The sequence below is a fragment of the Squalius cephalus genome, assembly GCF_949319135.1.
Source record: "Squalius cephalus genome assembly, chromosome: 2".
In the NCBI taxonomy this organism is placed as follows: Eukaryota; Metazoa; Chordata; class Actinopteri; order Cypriniformes; family Leuciscidae; genus Squalius; species Squalius cephalus.
The window spans coordinates 28,956,331-28,972,602 of NC_137123.1; the positions used below are offsets into that span (position 1 = coordinate 28,956,331).

At 36.2% G+C, this 16,272-nt stretch overlaps 1 protein-coding gene across 2 annotated transcripts in view; it reads left to right on the top strand.

The window, feature by feature from the left end:
• nr3c2 (nuclear receptor subfamily 3, group C, member 2) overlaps positions 1-16,272 on the top strand; it is a 77,255-nt gene that overhangs the window by 40,291 nt on the left and 20,692 nt on the right. For both annotated transcript variants that reach the window (XM_079862042.1, XM_079862043.1), the window contains one exon: positions 8,802-8,929. In XM_079862042.1, coding sequence (XP_079718168.1) covers positions 8,802-8,929 — 128 coding nt within the window. The remainder of the gene's footprint in view (positions 1-8,801; positions 8,930-16,272) is intronic.

Consider the following 16,272-nt stretch of genomic DNA (forward strand, 5'->3'; position numbering starts at 1 on the left):
TGCTGGTATTGGTTAGCTACTTTACTGTGAAAAGTCATTCAATGCATTGGAGTATGGAGAATATTGCAGAGTGATTTGTTTCCCACTAATAAAACGTTTTTATCTAAAGAGGAATGATCAGATGTTATTTTTCAACAAGACAATGCTCCTGCCCTAACTGCAAAGACAACCAAGAAGTGGTTTGAGAACAAGTCCATCAGACTGAGTCCAGATTTGAACCCTATAGTGAATATTTGAAGACTTCAGATGCAAAAGCCGCTCCACCTCCATCAAAAATGAGATAACGATATTGAACGCGAATGCTCTCCACACATAGGATATGTTCATCAAATACTTTCGCTTCAAACCCGCTAAATTCTAGCCTCAGCCCATTTAGAAATACCGGTTCGTTGGCAGAAACCTCTAAACACCACTTCCCTTGCCAGCAAAAGCCTCTAAGTTCAACCAACTAGAGGATGCAAATTGAATCATATAATTTCAAGATGAATGACGGCGTGCGTATGAGCCGGCTTTCAGTTGTCGAGCTGCAAGTTTTTATCCTGTTTTAGATTAAACAAGATGGAGGAGTATGGATGAACCTGTGGTAGTTTCAGTGGCAAAATGAAACATCATCAACATCATAATTCTGCCCATTCGAAAAGGCTAAAGAAAACCATTAAAGTGGCAATGACATGATTTTGCGAGTAGCATATAAACACAACAGTGTTTTTTGTGCTGCTGTAACTGACAGAAACGGACATAATCTACATTAAAGAACAGCTCTGTTACACATGACAAGGTGAGACTGTTTACTATGTCTTGTCCAAAGAGGTGAACTTAGTTTTTTTTTTTTTTGTAAAAAAGCACACATGGACTTAGCTTAATCAAATTTGTTAAATACCATTGAATTGACTAAAGTGACGTTTTTCAAAATAAGAGATTTCAAATTCTAACCTTTTCGTTGCCATTAAAGTGAAATTACTGAACCTAATCTCAAACAAACTGTGAGACATTTTTCAACTACTCATGAAATGTTTGAAGCCATTAACATTGTCCTGTCCCAAATGGCACACTTCATAAGCACTTTCGGTCTTGTGGACTTACAATGGCTGCCATGTGCGCGCGCGCGCCGATATGCGCACTTTTGTTGAGCCCACACTGTTACGAGTTCTGCAGCAGACTTCTACCCGACAGTCAAAGTGGCTTTATGTCACGAAAGTGCCATTTGGGACAGGGTCACTCTTCTTCCTGTAAAAAGCGGTCTACAAGTTTGCCCACATGGCTTAAATTTTAAAATTACTTTATCTATAGCATTTTTGCAGTATAATTTCCTGACCATTTGAGATCAAAATGGTTAAAAGACAACAAAATATTTTGCCAGTTTTGGCTTGGCCAAGTAATTCTGCTTATTTGTATCATTATTTACTATAGGAATCATTTTTGTACAGTTGTTATAGGGACATTTTTGGCATAGCTTACAGTAGAATGAAATTTAAATCCGTCTGGTTTTAATATAACAGACTATTTTTTTTATTGTTTGTGACTGACTAGTTTTAGAGGACCATCAGTGTGTCTCCTTCAGGTAAGCTAACACACTTCAGAGATTTAGCTTCCTGTTTGTCCTAGTCAACATAAACCCAGTCTGGAGGTCATTAGTGAATCAGGGCCATGAGTCTGTGCCTAAACTAGGCAACCAGAGGCAAAGAGGTGGTCACTGGATTCAGTGGAAACAGCTCATTGTGAGTTCACAAGTTCACCCATGTCACCAACACAACGGATTTGTGGCATTTTTGCACAGTTGTATGTGTACAGGCTTTCACGAAGGTCTGTTTATATCTCCAGGCTCAACATAAGCCAGATTAGTGTAAATTGTGCAGCATATCATTCCAAAGGTGCTGAAAACACGACCTCATATGGGTTTCAATGCATGAATTAGGTGCTACGGCTGGTAGAGAATCTCAGCTATTTGCTGAAAAAACCCCACTAAATATTAGAAAGATCCTAACATTTGTGTAAACCCCTATCTGAATCAGACAGAAATCTGATTATTTTAAACGTAATCATTGCTTTGTATAACACTAGTTTTATAACACTGATTATCTTTTTTTAATCTTTCTGGTGAAGTATGGAAGCCCATTTCTGCCACGAAAAAACAAAACAAAAAAACAGGCTTAGTTAAATCATAATCGTGACATAAGATACTAGGTCACAGTTAAAAAGTCAAAATTATGACAAAGTTGAAATGATGAGATAAAAAGTAATAATTATGACAATTTTTATTTTATGTCATTATGACTTTTTAGCTCAAAATTGTAGTTAGTATGCTACAAGTATGTACTACTAAGTATGTCATCATTTCAACCATTTTTTATGGTTATAATTATGATTTAACATCTCATAATTTCAACTTTTTATGTCCAAGCATGATATTTTTATTTCTTATGAAATAGGCTTTCATACAGATGAAGAAAGCTCTTTTTTATTGTCTGTTCTGTGTTTATGTACTTCGTTTTGAAACAAGAAGTTTGGAAGATACATATTGAAGGGCTAGTCTATAAAAAAAAACCTGAAAATTATTTACTTCATGTTGTTGGCTACTTGGTGGTATTAGTGGGAGGAGCATTGTGATTCTAGAGAGCATCTGATTGGATAAAACTGTCATGTAGGTTACCTTAAATCTAATGCCAGACATGGACTAAAAGGCACAAATCTTTTAAAAATATTTTTTATCTAATTCTTTTTATTTGCATATAAGATTAAAATTTGTGTGGTTGTCTTAGTTAATATACTGAACGTTGCCCATAGTGATAATAGAGATAATGACAGATAAAGTTGGCAGCAGAAAACATCATTGCATCATTGTTGATGTTTTCAGACTGTCACATCTGGTGTTGACCACTGGGGTATTATATGAGATTCTGTCTCCGTGACTCTGCTAATAGATGGCTGTTCATTCTCTGTCAGGCTTCGTCACGCCTAGGGAAATAATATTCATGCTAATGAACATCAATTGATTTAGATGAACTAGTTAGGTGAGTAACACAAGATAAACATGCCCTAAGTCATTGATCAGGACATCTCAGAACCTTTTTTTTTTGTACAGCATCTGGAAACAAGCACAAGATTAGCTCAAAGCGATCACTTTTTTTCTATTCAAATAATCCATTATAATAGTTTAATTATATGGACCACTCACTTAAGGACGCAGAACCAAATAATTACACTGTTGTGTCTGATGGGAATAAAAAGAAGACTGGATATCAGCAAAGTTGTAAAACTGAGTTCACTGAGGCTGTCTCTGCCCTAGGGAAGATAAAACATGTGGCACTGTCAACAGTCAACAATCCTTGTCTATCCAGTTCTTCTATATTCTCTTCATTTTTTTTACATGAATAAAAAGTACACAACTTAATAATTGGCGTCCAAGTGCAAATGTCAGATTCATAGTTTACTTGTTTGTCAGTCTTGCCATACCTGCAGGGCTCATGTGGACAGACTGTAATTGTAAAGGAAATGGCATGTTTCCAAATGTTTCTCCACCCAATGTCAGATCAAGTGTGCTTCATATTTTGGTGAATATTCATGCCTTGAAAATCACTTGCACTGTGCATCTGACTAACTGTAAATGAACACTGGTTTATACTGTTTGGGTTAGGAGTAATATATTATTAAATTATTACTCAAATCTTTCTGAACATCTTACACAGCACATGCATTTAAATAATCAATGTGCTATAGTAGCAATAACAGCTTCTACAGCCTTTCTGTTCTGATGAGGCACATTGAGAGAAATTCTAAGTGCAGTTCTTGAAAAAGTCTTAAGACGTTCTGAAATATTTTCTTAGAAACATCTTTTTGTTTTTCTCAAGGAGAAAATTATTGCCTTTGATGTTATCTGGTGGTTCTTGCAGAAGACTTGCTGATCAACTCAATGAAAAACACATCAAAGTCCTTTTTTTTCTGCTCTGCCTGCAGATTACCGTAATAATCATAATAAGCATGCACACTATTTTCGTTGCAGCTGGCTTGACGAGAGTTCAGCACTCTGTGTTGTGTTTTTTAATGTACCATGCATTTTAAATAGGTATGTTTTAAGAGCCTGTCTGAAGATGAAGCGGTCTGTTGCATTCATTTGTGCATGTGTGTGTGTGTGTGTGTGTGTGTGTGTGAGTGTGGCCTGGTAAACCCTACATTATGGGGACAAAATGGCAAAGATGGCAATATATACAAAATCCTTGTCCTTGTGGGGACATTCTTTGGTCACCATGAGAAAAAATGTTTTTTTGGAAATGTAAAAATGCAGAATGTTTTCTGTAATGGTAGGTTTAGTGTAAGGGGATATAATATACAGTATGTACAGTATAAAAATCATTATGTCTATTGAAAGTCCCCTTAAAACATTAAAACACAACATGTGTGTGTGTGATATCCAAAATTTAAGAGGTTATTAACCTTTTTGATCCCCCCCAAATGATCATTGTTTTTGGGGAATATAAAATAGTCCTCACTTATATTTAGAAGAAAATAGCAATTAATAAGAATTCTATTCTTAAGAATGATGTTTATGATTCACAAAGCAGTGCTATTTGCCTGCTGTAATTAATGATTTGCATAATTCATATTATATAATTCCTAATTGTGCGTGCACAAACTAGTATAGACCTACTATATATTACATTGTATTCATTTTCATTTAAAAAAAAAAATCCTAAAAGAAATCACTTGCTCTTTTGGATGCCTTAATTAGCTTCTTTTTTTCTTTTTCTTTTTGCAAGAAATCTATTTCATAATTGTTTCACAGATTCTTTTTTTCCCCACTTCTTCATAATTTACAGCTTCAACACAATTAGTGCGGCACCCATATTGGGCAACTCATTTCAGATGAAGAACATATTAATTCAGGTCATGGTATATTAAGAGAATGTAAATGCATTTTACACGCACTCACTGACGTTGCAGTTGACCCTTTGGTAGGTCCAGGTCTTAATAGCACTCTGGGGACCCATAATTCTCTGCAGGCCTCTCTGCGTAGTGCGTGGAGTGGGTGCGGTGATAATGTTTAGGCTGTCTCACTTTGGTTATGTAAGCCGTTTGTCCTCTATCCTGTTTGTTTTACCTAATCTACCTTTAGCTTTTGCCGCATTCCAAGTTTTGTTACATAAATACTCTAGACCGAAGAGGAGGTGGCTGTCTGTAAGAGCGGTCACTGTTTGCACAATGAATGGTGATCCTCTTGAAGCTGAGCAGGACTCATTTTTCTCTGGCTTTGGTTAGCATCTGTACATCTGTGTGCTGTGAAGTCTGATAACTTAACACCCACCTTAACTGATAGAGATTCAGCGTAACTATCGCTGCATGTTCTATTTCTGCCCATTGCTCTGCATAGAGCCAGGAGAAAGGCTGCTGCTTTATCGCTCTGTTGAGATTGATACGTGACAGCTCCAGCGCAGTGCATTCGAGCGGTTATATGGTTTGTTATTTTTGCATTCATGATCCATCTGTCAGTCTTCTTTCTCAACCCTGCCAGTATCTTTCTGCAGATCTCAGCTGATGCAGCAGCACGTAAGCAGCAATAAATATTCACAATCCAAATAATATAGCAAATGCCAAAACCTTGCTCTCCATTTCTTCTCGTAGTTTTCAAGTTGGGCTTGAACATGTTGAATTATTATTATGCTTATTTCCGTACATGACCGGTAAGTGGTCACTACAGTTTCAATTCACAATTACTTCCTTCCAAATAATTTAGATTGTATAATTGCACAGGGAACAATAAGTAATTCTGTATAAGGGTGTAGCATCGTAAAACAAAAAACTAAAAATCCTTCCTGTCTGTCCTTGAAACTTGGTTATTAAGTACTGTCTCTTGCACTGACATTTACATAAACTACAGTTTCTGCTGAACGAATGCAATTGGGTCATCCCTACTGTGCAGTTTATTTATATTATGAAATTTACAAATTTAAAAGATAGAAAGTGCTAGATTAATCTCTTATCATTACATCATAATTAAATTAACATGAAATAAAACTTGTTTTGAGTGGATGTTGCTATTTTTGTCGTGTCCCTTCAGGCTTTGCATTAACTATTATGCAAATATTCCAAGTATCTTTTAATGTCCCCCCATTTGTTTTATTTTGTGATCAATTGATAGGTTATTCTGCATTCCAAAAAGGCAGTTCCTAAATAATTTGTGCAAATCATTTTGTTTATATATATATATATATATATTGCACCCCTCCCTTTCCTTAAAGTGCAAAACATGGCCATATTTTTATATTTTTTATATTCAGTTTACAGTGTTCAAAAGGCATTGCATAACATGAATGACCCAATTGTCATATTAATGCAGGGCAATTTGATAATGCAATCAAAACAGGGCTTCGGAATCCTTGAGTATTTTGAGTAAACCACTCGCTTACAGAGGTATCTCTGAATATTTTTTATGAAATCTGAAGATGAAAAGGCATATCTACTGCTTTTTGCTTGTTTTTCTTGCAAAAAACCCCCCAAAAAACCTTAAACCTAAAGCTAGAAAAATTGCCATATGATCTCAATTCATGTTAAGTCTACTCTAGTTAGACTGCAATTGTACATACGATGGATGAGAAATGATAGTTGCATCTGTCCTCACTTTACCCCAGACCTTTTTTTTATTACCTTCCTTATTACCTGTCTGTTTCCAGAGAATCACTTCAAGCATTGTTTACATGCACCATCTTACATAACATATAAGACATTTTATTATTTTATAAAAAAAAAAAAATATATATTCATGTTTCGAAGAATTCTTCAAAGCATTCAACATCTAACGTAAACTCTGTTTGTCAGGTTTTCTTAATCGAGCAGGTTTTTGATAGTTATCAGCATTTGTTGTACATGTAAACTCACTCACTGACCACACAGACAAGGGTTACTTCAATAACACACAGTCACACTTGAGTAGATGGCGAAAACGGAAGTGAAGTTTGGAATCAAACTTGTCTAACTTCTTCTAAGAGAGGGGAGGCAGGTCAGGCATTCACTTCATTATCTATACCAATGAAAAATCCACCAGCTAAAGTACTTGTCATCATTAATTGGTGTTTTTCTCTTAAGCACTAAACACACACCAGCAGCAGTCTCGCAGTATGCCGGTCATAAGGGCGCTCTGTTTTATAACAATGAACACTGACCTACTTCATGCAAAAGCAGTCACCTTGTCAGCCCTTTGCTTTGTCTTTTTCTTTTTTGCTCCATGGCAAAAAACGTTTGGTGCAGAACAAGAGAAAGAGGGGCTCGCTGAACAGTTTAATAAAGCTAGACCTCTCCACATCATGCACAGCGAGCGTTGCGGTGCTGCCGGGGCGATTAGCTCACCGGGGCCTGCCAATCGACTCCCTCGCAGGAGACCCCTGCTAACCGGCTAACAAATTGAATGTGTGTTTAGATGGACGAGGGAGAATTAGATCAGCTCTCTCGACTGTGTCAGAAAGACGCTGTGAAGTTACTACCCGCACCAGGCCTTGAGAGGGGCCGTGCCTCTGAGACCCAGAGGCTTGTTAAGACTCAAGGATGTTGTCAGAATGCTAACCAGACAATTACCGTGCACTACTGATTAAAACGAGAGCACACTCATTATCAAAGTTGGGGCGGGGGGAGGTACGTGCTAAGCCTATCTTGTCGTTAACGTATTGTTAGAGCCTTACTGTTCATTTTAAATGAGCTCTGCTATGTGTGTTTTTTATGCACGCCATAGGAGTCTTTCAAAGGGTGACTTTCACCTGCTCCGCAGGGCATCCTTATAAGAGGCTCTGCCCACTCAGGCTATGTCAGGTTTCACTGGGCAATTTAATCAGATTTCTGCCAAGTCAGCCAGACTATTTGGAGTATGTGCTTCATTTTCAATGTTTCAATTTCATTTTGGAGGGCAGTGGATATAAAAATCTCTCTTTTTGAGATTCCAACATTGTCCCATTTTCTGCCACTTAATGTTGTTCAGTATTTATTTCTGTATTTTAAGACTCCAATAGGTTAGGTATAATTTGACTATTTTGAAAGCGCAATATTATATACTGTATGGGTGCAATTGTGTTAGATATTGTACAGTCAGACTTCCTGAATGATCTGGAGCAAAATTGTGAGACATACGTTATGAGTCAGTGACATATGCCGTGCCCTTTGGGTGCCCAGTAACAATGTGGGAATTACGTGATTTCTGCAGTGCTAAAATAGTTGGGCTCAAACCGCCCTGTAGAGCAGGACAAACTTAGCTCAAACCTGGGGTGTTATTTATGGGTTATTTTATTGAAATAGGCAGGTCAATGACATGGCAGTATTTATTTTTTGTCCTGGGTCTGTTCATTTATGAATTGAATCTATTAATTATAATTATGCAATTATATAATATACAGTCATTTATTGTTTATTACGGTTACTTCTACTACTAGGCTACTTGTAATAATAATAATTGAATAATTTCTGTGCAACCAACATGCAGAAAAAATACCTTGAAATTTGCAATATTTGTAATAATTAAAAATAATGATTAAGATGTCTACCCTCCCATGTATTCAGTGTCAAATAAAATGTTTATCATATCACAAGACCTTTTAGAGTTATTAAATTGAATCTTTACAATGGTATAATGGTATATTCAAATATCAAATGCTTTAAGTTGTTTTGGTTATTTCTACAGTTACCCATGAACTGCCACTGCAACACATACAACATAACTACTGCATTTCTAATCATGAGAACATTGCGTTATATCATTAATGTGGTTTGTCACTTAATGTCTCAAGTACAATTTACAGGTATCATTCTATTTTCTCTTATTTCAGTGCGTCTTTGAGACACACGTCTTCGACAGCCAAAGTGTGTCTGGTGTGTGGAGACGAGGCGTCAGGATGTCACTATGGGGTTGTTACATGTGGAAGCTGCAAAGTCTTCTTCAAAAGAGCTGTAGAAGGTAAGACTCTCATCTGTATTCTCACTTATATTTCTCTCTTGCTGTTGAGAAATGTCTTTATGTCATATTAACAGGATGAATCCTTGCTGAAAAGGCCAGTTTAAAGCAGGGTGAATTCCTGGTTGGTTTATGCATAATATTTCTAGAGATTGCAATCATTCTGGATGGCGAGATATGCGTTTTAATTCAATTATATATATATTGAATCATAATTCAATTAAATCATAATTAAATCGTAAATAATCGTATATACAGTACACACATATATATATATATATATATATATATATATATATATATTTATATATTATATCTATAAGAGATGCATTTAATTACAGATTATACATGTACTATACAACTCTTTAATAGTTCATCTAAATGAAAATAAGGATATCTGGGGGAAAAAATCCCATATAGATAAACTAATATTAACCATATACTGCTGCACAATACTTGGTAAAGTAGACCCAGGCCTGGATTTTTATCCCTCTAAATTCAGGTAACAATGTCCTATGGGATAATTCACATCTGATAAGAGGAGTAAAATAGCGTTAATGTTATCAGAAAACTTTCAGGGACTTTTCAGTTTATTAGCACCAATACATTGTTATCACAGCCTCTTCAGAAAGGTGCAAATTGCTGATTAAGCAAACAGACACATCCAAACTCCACAGAGCATATATAACAGCCAAACAAACTAGAGAGATCTTTAGAGTCTATTCAAAGAAACACCTGTGTGTACTCTAGATATTGTTGCTGAAGAAAACTTCTAAACTTTTTTAATTTGAAGTGTAAATTAAGACAGCATCCGTGGCATGCTGCCGATTACACAGACAACAACAGCTAGATGTTAATTTGAAAATAACCCTGAATATTCCATGTTTTTCATATAGTAGACAGTAATATCTTGCAGAAAATTCTGTCATCAATTACTCACCATCATGTTGTTCCAAAACCACCTTCATCTTCGAAACGCCAAAGGTATTTTTAATGAAACCTGAGATATTTCAGTCCGTCCATCGAATGGTTATGCAAACCAAAACTGTCATGCTTCAAAAAATTCATAAAGACATTGCAAAAGTAAGCCATATAAATCAAGCAGTTTAATTCTGCAATAACCAATGAGGTTTGTTCTCGTACATCAAGCAAGTACAGTTGATTATCCGCTTACCATATTTGATGTGCCCCATATTTGTATGTGTGTTAACTAATATTTTTATGTGAATAAAAATGAAATCTGTTCATCACATAAAGCGATCATGTCTCTTCAGAAGACTTCAGTTAAACTGCATGATTCATATGGATTACTTTTCCAACTTCTCTCTGAACTTTTTTACGCGTCAACATTTTGGTTGCATGGACTTTCAATGGAGGGACAGAAATTTCAGGTTTCATTAAAAATCTTGTGTTTTGAAGATTATCAAAAGTTTGAAGGGCTTGGAATGACATGAGAATCAGTAAATTAATTTTCATTTTGGGGGCGGGGCTATTCCTTTATGTCAATACATGGCTCTCTGGAATTCTTGATGGGTCAAATAGTTTTGTATAATGACCTAGTTTCACATTAGCTGTGAGACACATTTCATGTCCATTTATTTATTATTTGTAATCAGCATGAAAACTTGCTGCATGAATACAGTCATTATTGCAAAATAAACATTTCAGGGTGATACAAGACCCTTACTCTTCATGCCGTGTCTTGTTCATCCTGTCAGGGTTTATTCAGAGATAATTACCGGCTGAATGTACATTATGCTGTAACATTCACTATTACACAAATTTAGTAATTTATTAGTCAATGATAGTAATAGATGAAGTTATTAAACGTTTGAAAAGCGTGTGTTTATATCAAGCATTTTCTCATGTCATGATTGTTCCTAAGAGCCCTGAATGAGGTCACACCTCAAGGGCATTCAGAAGTGCAGCCGCTTTCCCGACACCACAGCAGAGGTAGTGCTGTGTAAGAGTGTGCGCTCCATTACCTTACCTGACCTCAGCCTAGTTACCATCTGAGAGAGAGCGAGAGAGAGAGAGAGAGAGAGAGAGTGGGGGTGGAGGGAGGAGGCAGAGAGAGAGAGAGAGAGAGAGAGAGTGGGGGTGGAGGGAGGGAGAGAGAGAGAGAGAGAGAGAGAGAGAGCGCGATTGGAAGAAGGAGAGTGAGCAGTAAGATTGGAAACAGATAAAACGTTAGACACGGTGAGGGAATAGACAGAAACAGGTCTGTTTTAAAACCTAGCCTTGCTGCCTGATGCCTAAATGGGCAGCTGCCTTCCAAGGCAGTATCCTAGCTGTTATAAGAGAAAGATTTTGAATGCTTTACATAGGCAGTAATTTAACACAAACAACGCTCCACACAAGGGAGACTCGATAGGCAATTGATTTCAGTGGAATTTGTCATTAGCATGTTGCTAAGCTAACAGCACAAGGTTTTCCAGCCCTATTCCTGGAGGCACACCAACAGTACACATTATGGATGTCTCACCTATCTGAGCCCTCCATTTCAGGTCATGGGAGTCTCTACTACTGAGCTGATGAGGTTTTTTTTTTTTTTTTTGTTAGGAATTGTTCGAAAATGTGTACTGTTGGTGTGCCTCAAAAAAACATACTCTAAATACTCAGCTAACACAAATACTGGCAAAAAAAAGAGATCTTATTTACACTGTAATTTTTAACAATTCACTTTAGTATTTAACGAGTTTATTTTGCCTCATTTGCCACAAAGTATAAACGTGATGCTTTCTAAAAGTGTGGTTACATTAGAAAACTTTTGGTGAAATTTCTGTAAAAAACAAACAAACTGTGACCGATTTTTTTTTATTGTCGCTGTGTATCAATGGTGGTAATAATGTATGAGGTCACTTTTAAACCAAGCAGTTTTTCTGTTGGTCAACACAGAGATTATGTGCATGCAATGTCAGCCTGTTCTGAAATCTTAAATCCCCTCACATGGATCACATGGATTTCTTTCGAAATGACTGGATTTCACTGGTAAAATTTAACTAACAATGTTAAATGTGACCACACCTTTAGAATTTGGCCAAAACAATGTATCTTAGGAGGCAGCATAATTAAGATGGCTACCTTTTGGAATAGCCTTCCTATTGGGAGGAAGTAGATAGACCATTTTTTTCACCCTTCACACTTTTTTGAAGTGTGAAAAGTTCTGAAGTGCTCTCTCTGGTACAAAAGAAAACCGCAAAAGGAAAATATTGCAGTCACCACTTAACAACCTCTGTTGTGTAGTTGCTGAGTTGTTCAGATAATAACTAATAGCATCATAAACACTTGTTTCTGTGGGAATAGTGTGAAGTGGCCATATGGTACTAGCTAATTCTCAACAGACTTTTATTAGGAGCTCTACAGCTGTTCAGTCTGAGCACTAAAATATTTGTTCCTTTATTATAAGAATTTGTAATTACATTTGGCACTAGGGATAGACGAGTTTCACTGTGTTGGTTTAGCTGTAGGGTTTGGGACCTCCGGCATGGAGAGGGACAACCGCTAAATGAAAGGAATCCACGTACAATGTTTATAGTGTTTTAGCTGTTCCTGGTGTTAGACGTCTTTATAAAGGCATGTTTCCAACCCTTTTTGACTGTGCTGGTGTTAGAGCTAGTACCCAATTTGGAACCATTCTGTGCATTTCCAAAACAAAAAACCTGTGCACCGAAATGCACATGCTAGTGTTAGGGGAACAGCACTCATGCACTGCTTTGAAAACTGGAAATAAAGTTTATGCTTAAGAGTTTTACTGGCCATGGACATCATGCGTATTATTGATGATCAAAAACGTTTAGAATGGATACACTTCAAGCATTTTCTACAAAATTAGGGAGGCCGATATCCTAGCAATGAAAGCAATTTTTTCAGCAAATCGGTCTATTGCATTTCAATTTAACATTTTGTATTGTGGGATGTGAAATGTGTCACAGTTGCAGTACAATGCCAATAAAACAACCACATTTATTTGAGTATAATCAAAATAATGGCATGTGAACAGATTTAAAGAGGTTTGCTAAAGTCATGTAAAATCTTAATGCGAGTACTTTCTTTTTCTACTGGTACTGCCACACCATCAAGGTTTTTAATGTTTGAGATGTCCTTCCTCGATTTAAAAAAAAAAAAAAAAAAAAAAAAGTATGAGGCGGTTTTTCTATCTACAGTTTTCCCATCAACACACTTCCTCATCACTTGTCCATTTTCAAACTCCCATGCAAACCACAGTCTGTAGCATGGCTGTGATTTCCATATGGGTTGTGCAGTGATTATTTTTCAGACAGCTCAGCAGATGCTTATTATTCAAAAGCCATCAGTGTCTTGGCATGTCATCATGTTTAATGATATTCAGTGTCAATCCTGCACAACTCACCATTTATAGGCTTATATTGAACTTGCTAGACCATTAAAGGGGGTCCCAGTGGTGGTGGGTGGACAGGCTTGAGAAACACTGTGGTAGACCATAATGAAACAAGAGACCTAATTTCAGAGGAGTTTTTGAAACTTTTCTGTGACTTTGTAATTATAATACTGATGATCTACTTCAGAGGTTTTAACATGACGTATGGGTCTATATATGACAGTTATTTGTGTATATAAGTACAAATTACCAGGATACTTCTTTGCAAGGGAAAAAAATAATAATTTCCATATAATCTAATAATTAAGTCACATTATAGTTTTCATATGTATATATATATATGAAAACTATAATGTGACTCATTTTAATATATTTCTGTTTTTCCTTCTTTTTTTTTAAATAAATGCAGAAAAAAACATAAATATTAGTACAATTTAAAATAAAATGTAATTTATTCCTCTGATGGCAAATGCTGAATTTTCAGCATCATTACTCCAGTCTTCAGTGTCACATGATCCTTCAGAAATCATTCTAATATGCTGATTTGGTGCTCAAATAACATGCTTTATTACTATCAATATTTAAAAGTTATACTGCTTAATATTTCTGGGGGAAATGTGATACATTTCAAGGTTTTTTGATAAATAGAAAATGTCAAAAGAACAGCATTTATTTGAAATAGAAGAATATACATTGTTTTATTAATCAAACTTTTGTACATTGTATATTGCAGTCACATATAAAGTCACAATTGTGAGATATCGTTTTTTTTTTTAAGCAGAAATGGCTTCCATAATTTACAGCCTAAGGATGAATTTGAAATAAGCTTTTAATGACAAAAATTGAAACTCCACAAACTGAGTTTGACAGACATACATACTGAAACATGACAGAATTCAGAGTGCTTTCACGTGACGTGCACTGTAGTGTTAACAGGTCGAACAACAATACAGTCCACTAAACAGGTCATACGTGTCATTTTTTCCTCACCTCAAATAACCCTCTGTGTTTGCCTATGCACCGCTGCTTTCAGTATCTGCCATCTCTTCCGTCTTCTGGGTGATACCTTTGTTCTTTGACATCAATGCAAAATGAGACACCCTTTGTGTTTAAGCAAATCGGATGACGGCTATCACATATTGGCATCTGTGTTTCCAACATCAATATATTTGAGGACATAGGTCATGACCCTGTATTTTTTATATGTCTGAGGTTACACAAGGCTGTTTTCCGGTCAGTTGATGACAGCTTCTTCTTACTGTTTCGATTTAGCATTGCAACCACAACTACTAATTCTGATTCTGAACAATCTTAGTTTATTAATCTGTTGTTGTTGCCCTCAAGGCAGCTCTAAGCATAATGCACAGCAAAAAAGATTCATTTCCATGTACAGTACAAATATATAACACGTTTGTCCACTGGAAATTAAAGCACTGTTTGATGTTCTACACAGATAAAGCTGTAGCTTTTCAACCTTGGACCAGATACAATTTCTAACAGGAAAGCAGAGGACTGCAAAGTGCAGGAAGTACACGTGTGGAAATAACAAATGATGAGAGGAAACTGGAAAAAAGTATTTTCATAAATGATTACAGCTGCGCTATGGTCTGTAATTTAACTCTCATGTGTCTGTTCATACAATAATCTCTCTGAAGACTGAATCTGGTCGTGCTGGAAGAACACAGAAAACAAGAGTTATTAGCTGCAGTTTACATCAAAAAAAAAAAAAAAAGAGAAACATTTAGCAGAAATAAATCAGTCTCTTACTTGAGAAATTGAAATTGATAATGCCATATACTGAAAGTGGATTCACACTGTTTAATCGGTGGAGGTCATGGAGCTGTTGGTTGCTGTAAGCTACTAAAGCAAGTGCTGCATTGGCTGGTGGATCATTTTCTTAACTCCCTTTGCTAGTCAAGCTCAGCTAAACTTTTTTCGCATCACTGACGGTTGTTAAAGGTCAGAGGTCACTGAGTCTCATTGAAAATGGCAGTCTGAACACCCCTGATTTCCTTAATGATGCAGTGAGTCACATGTTTGGAAGAGATTTGAAGTACATGGTGAAAGAACTAGACAGATGCTGATTCATTGGCCTGTGTTTTTCTATGCTACACGTTGTAGCTAACGGCTAATGTGAAAAGGGGTGGCTTATTCATCTTGGTCTAAATGTAGGTTAGATATATGACACTGTATTACCATGAGTTTTCATGGTAATGCAGTGTCACATATCTAACCTACATTTAGATCTGAAAGCTTGACGTAAGGAGAGCCACTTTGAAGGAGAAGTTAATGTGTCCAAGTTAAAGCCAGAAAGGACACGAAAGCTGGAAAACTGCAGAAAAAAAAGTTGTGAATACTGCACATGGATTTACTTTTTTAAATGTCTGCTTCATTTATAAGCTGACAGGCTAGGGTTTCCGTGCATCGCTCTATCATGAATGACGTAATTGGCTAAAAGTAGACAAGCTTGTACAGGAACCTCCATGTTAGCATTTAAATAGTAATATAATATAATAAAATAGTATTCCAAATTCAGCCTTAATATTAATTCAATTCACATTTATTTGTATAGCGCTTTTCACAATACACATCGTTTCAAAGCAGCTTTACAGAAAATGCATGTATCGACATTACAGTTTAGAGTGATCTGTTATCAGAGGTAACTGTCTAAGTTATGTATTTCAGAAATGTAATAATTTAAGGCAGAAAAAAATGATTAGAAAAATGATTATTAAACTCACTTTTGTGGCAACTAATGACATTTGGTACAATGTGTATGAGGAGTTGAATTTGTTGGAATAAAGAATCCACAACATTTCAGGCTAGAAGTGGCTAAAGAAATCAGCAGCAAAACTTTTCTCAACCTTACGTCGTTTCAAACCTGCATTCATTTCTTCTGGGGAACACACACAAAGGAGGGAAAAAAAAGAAAAAAAAGAAAAAAAGGTTGGGTTAATTCAATACAAATATCAGGGCTGCCAACTTT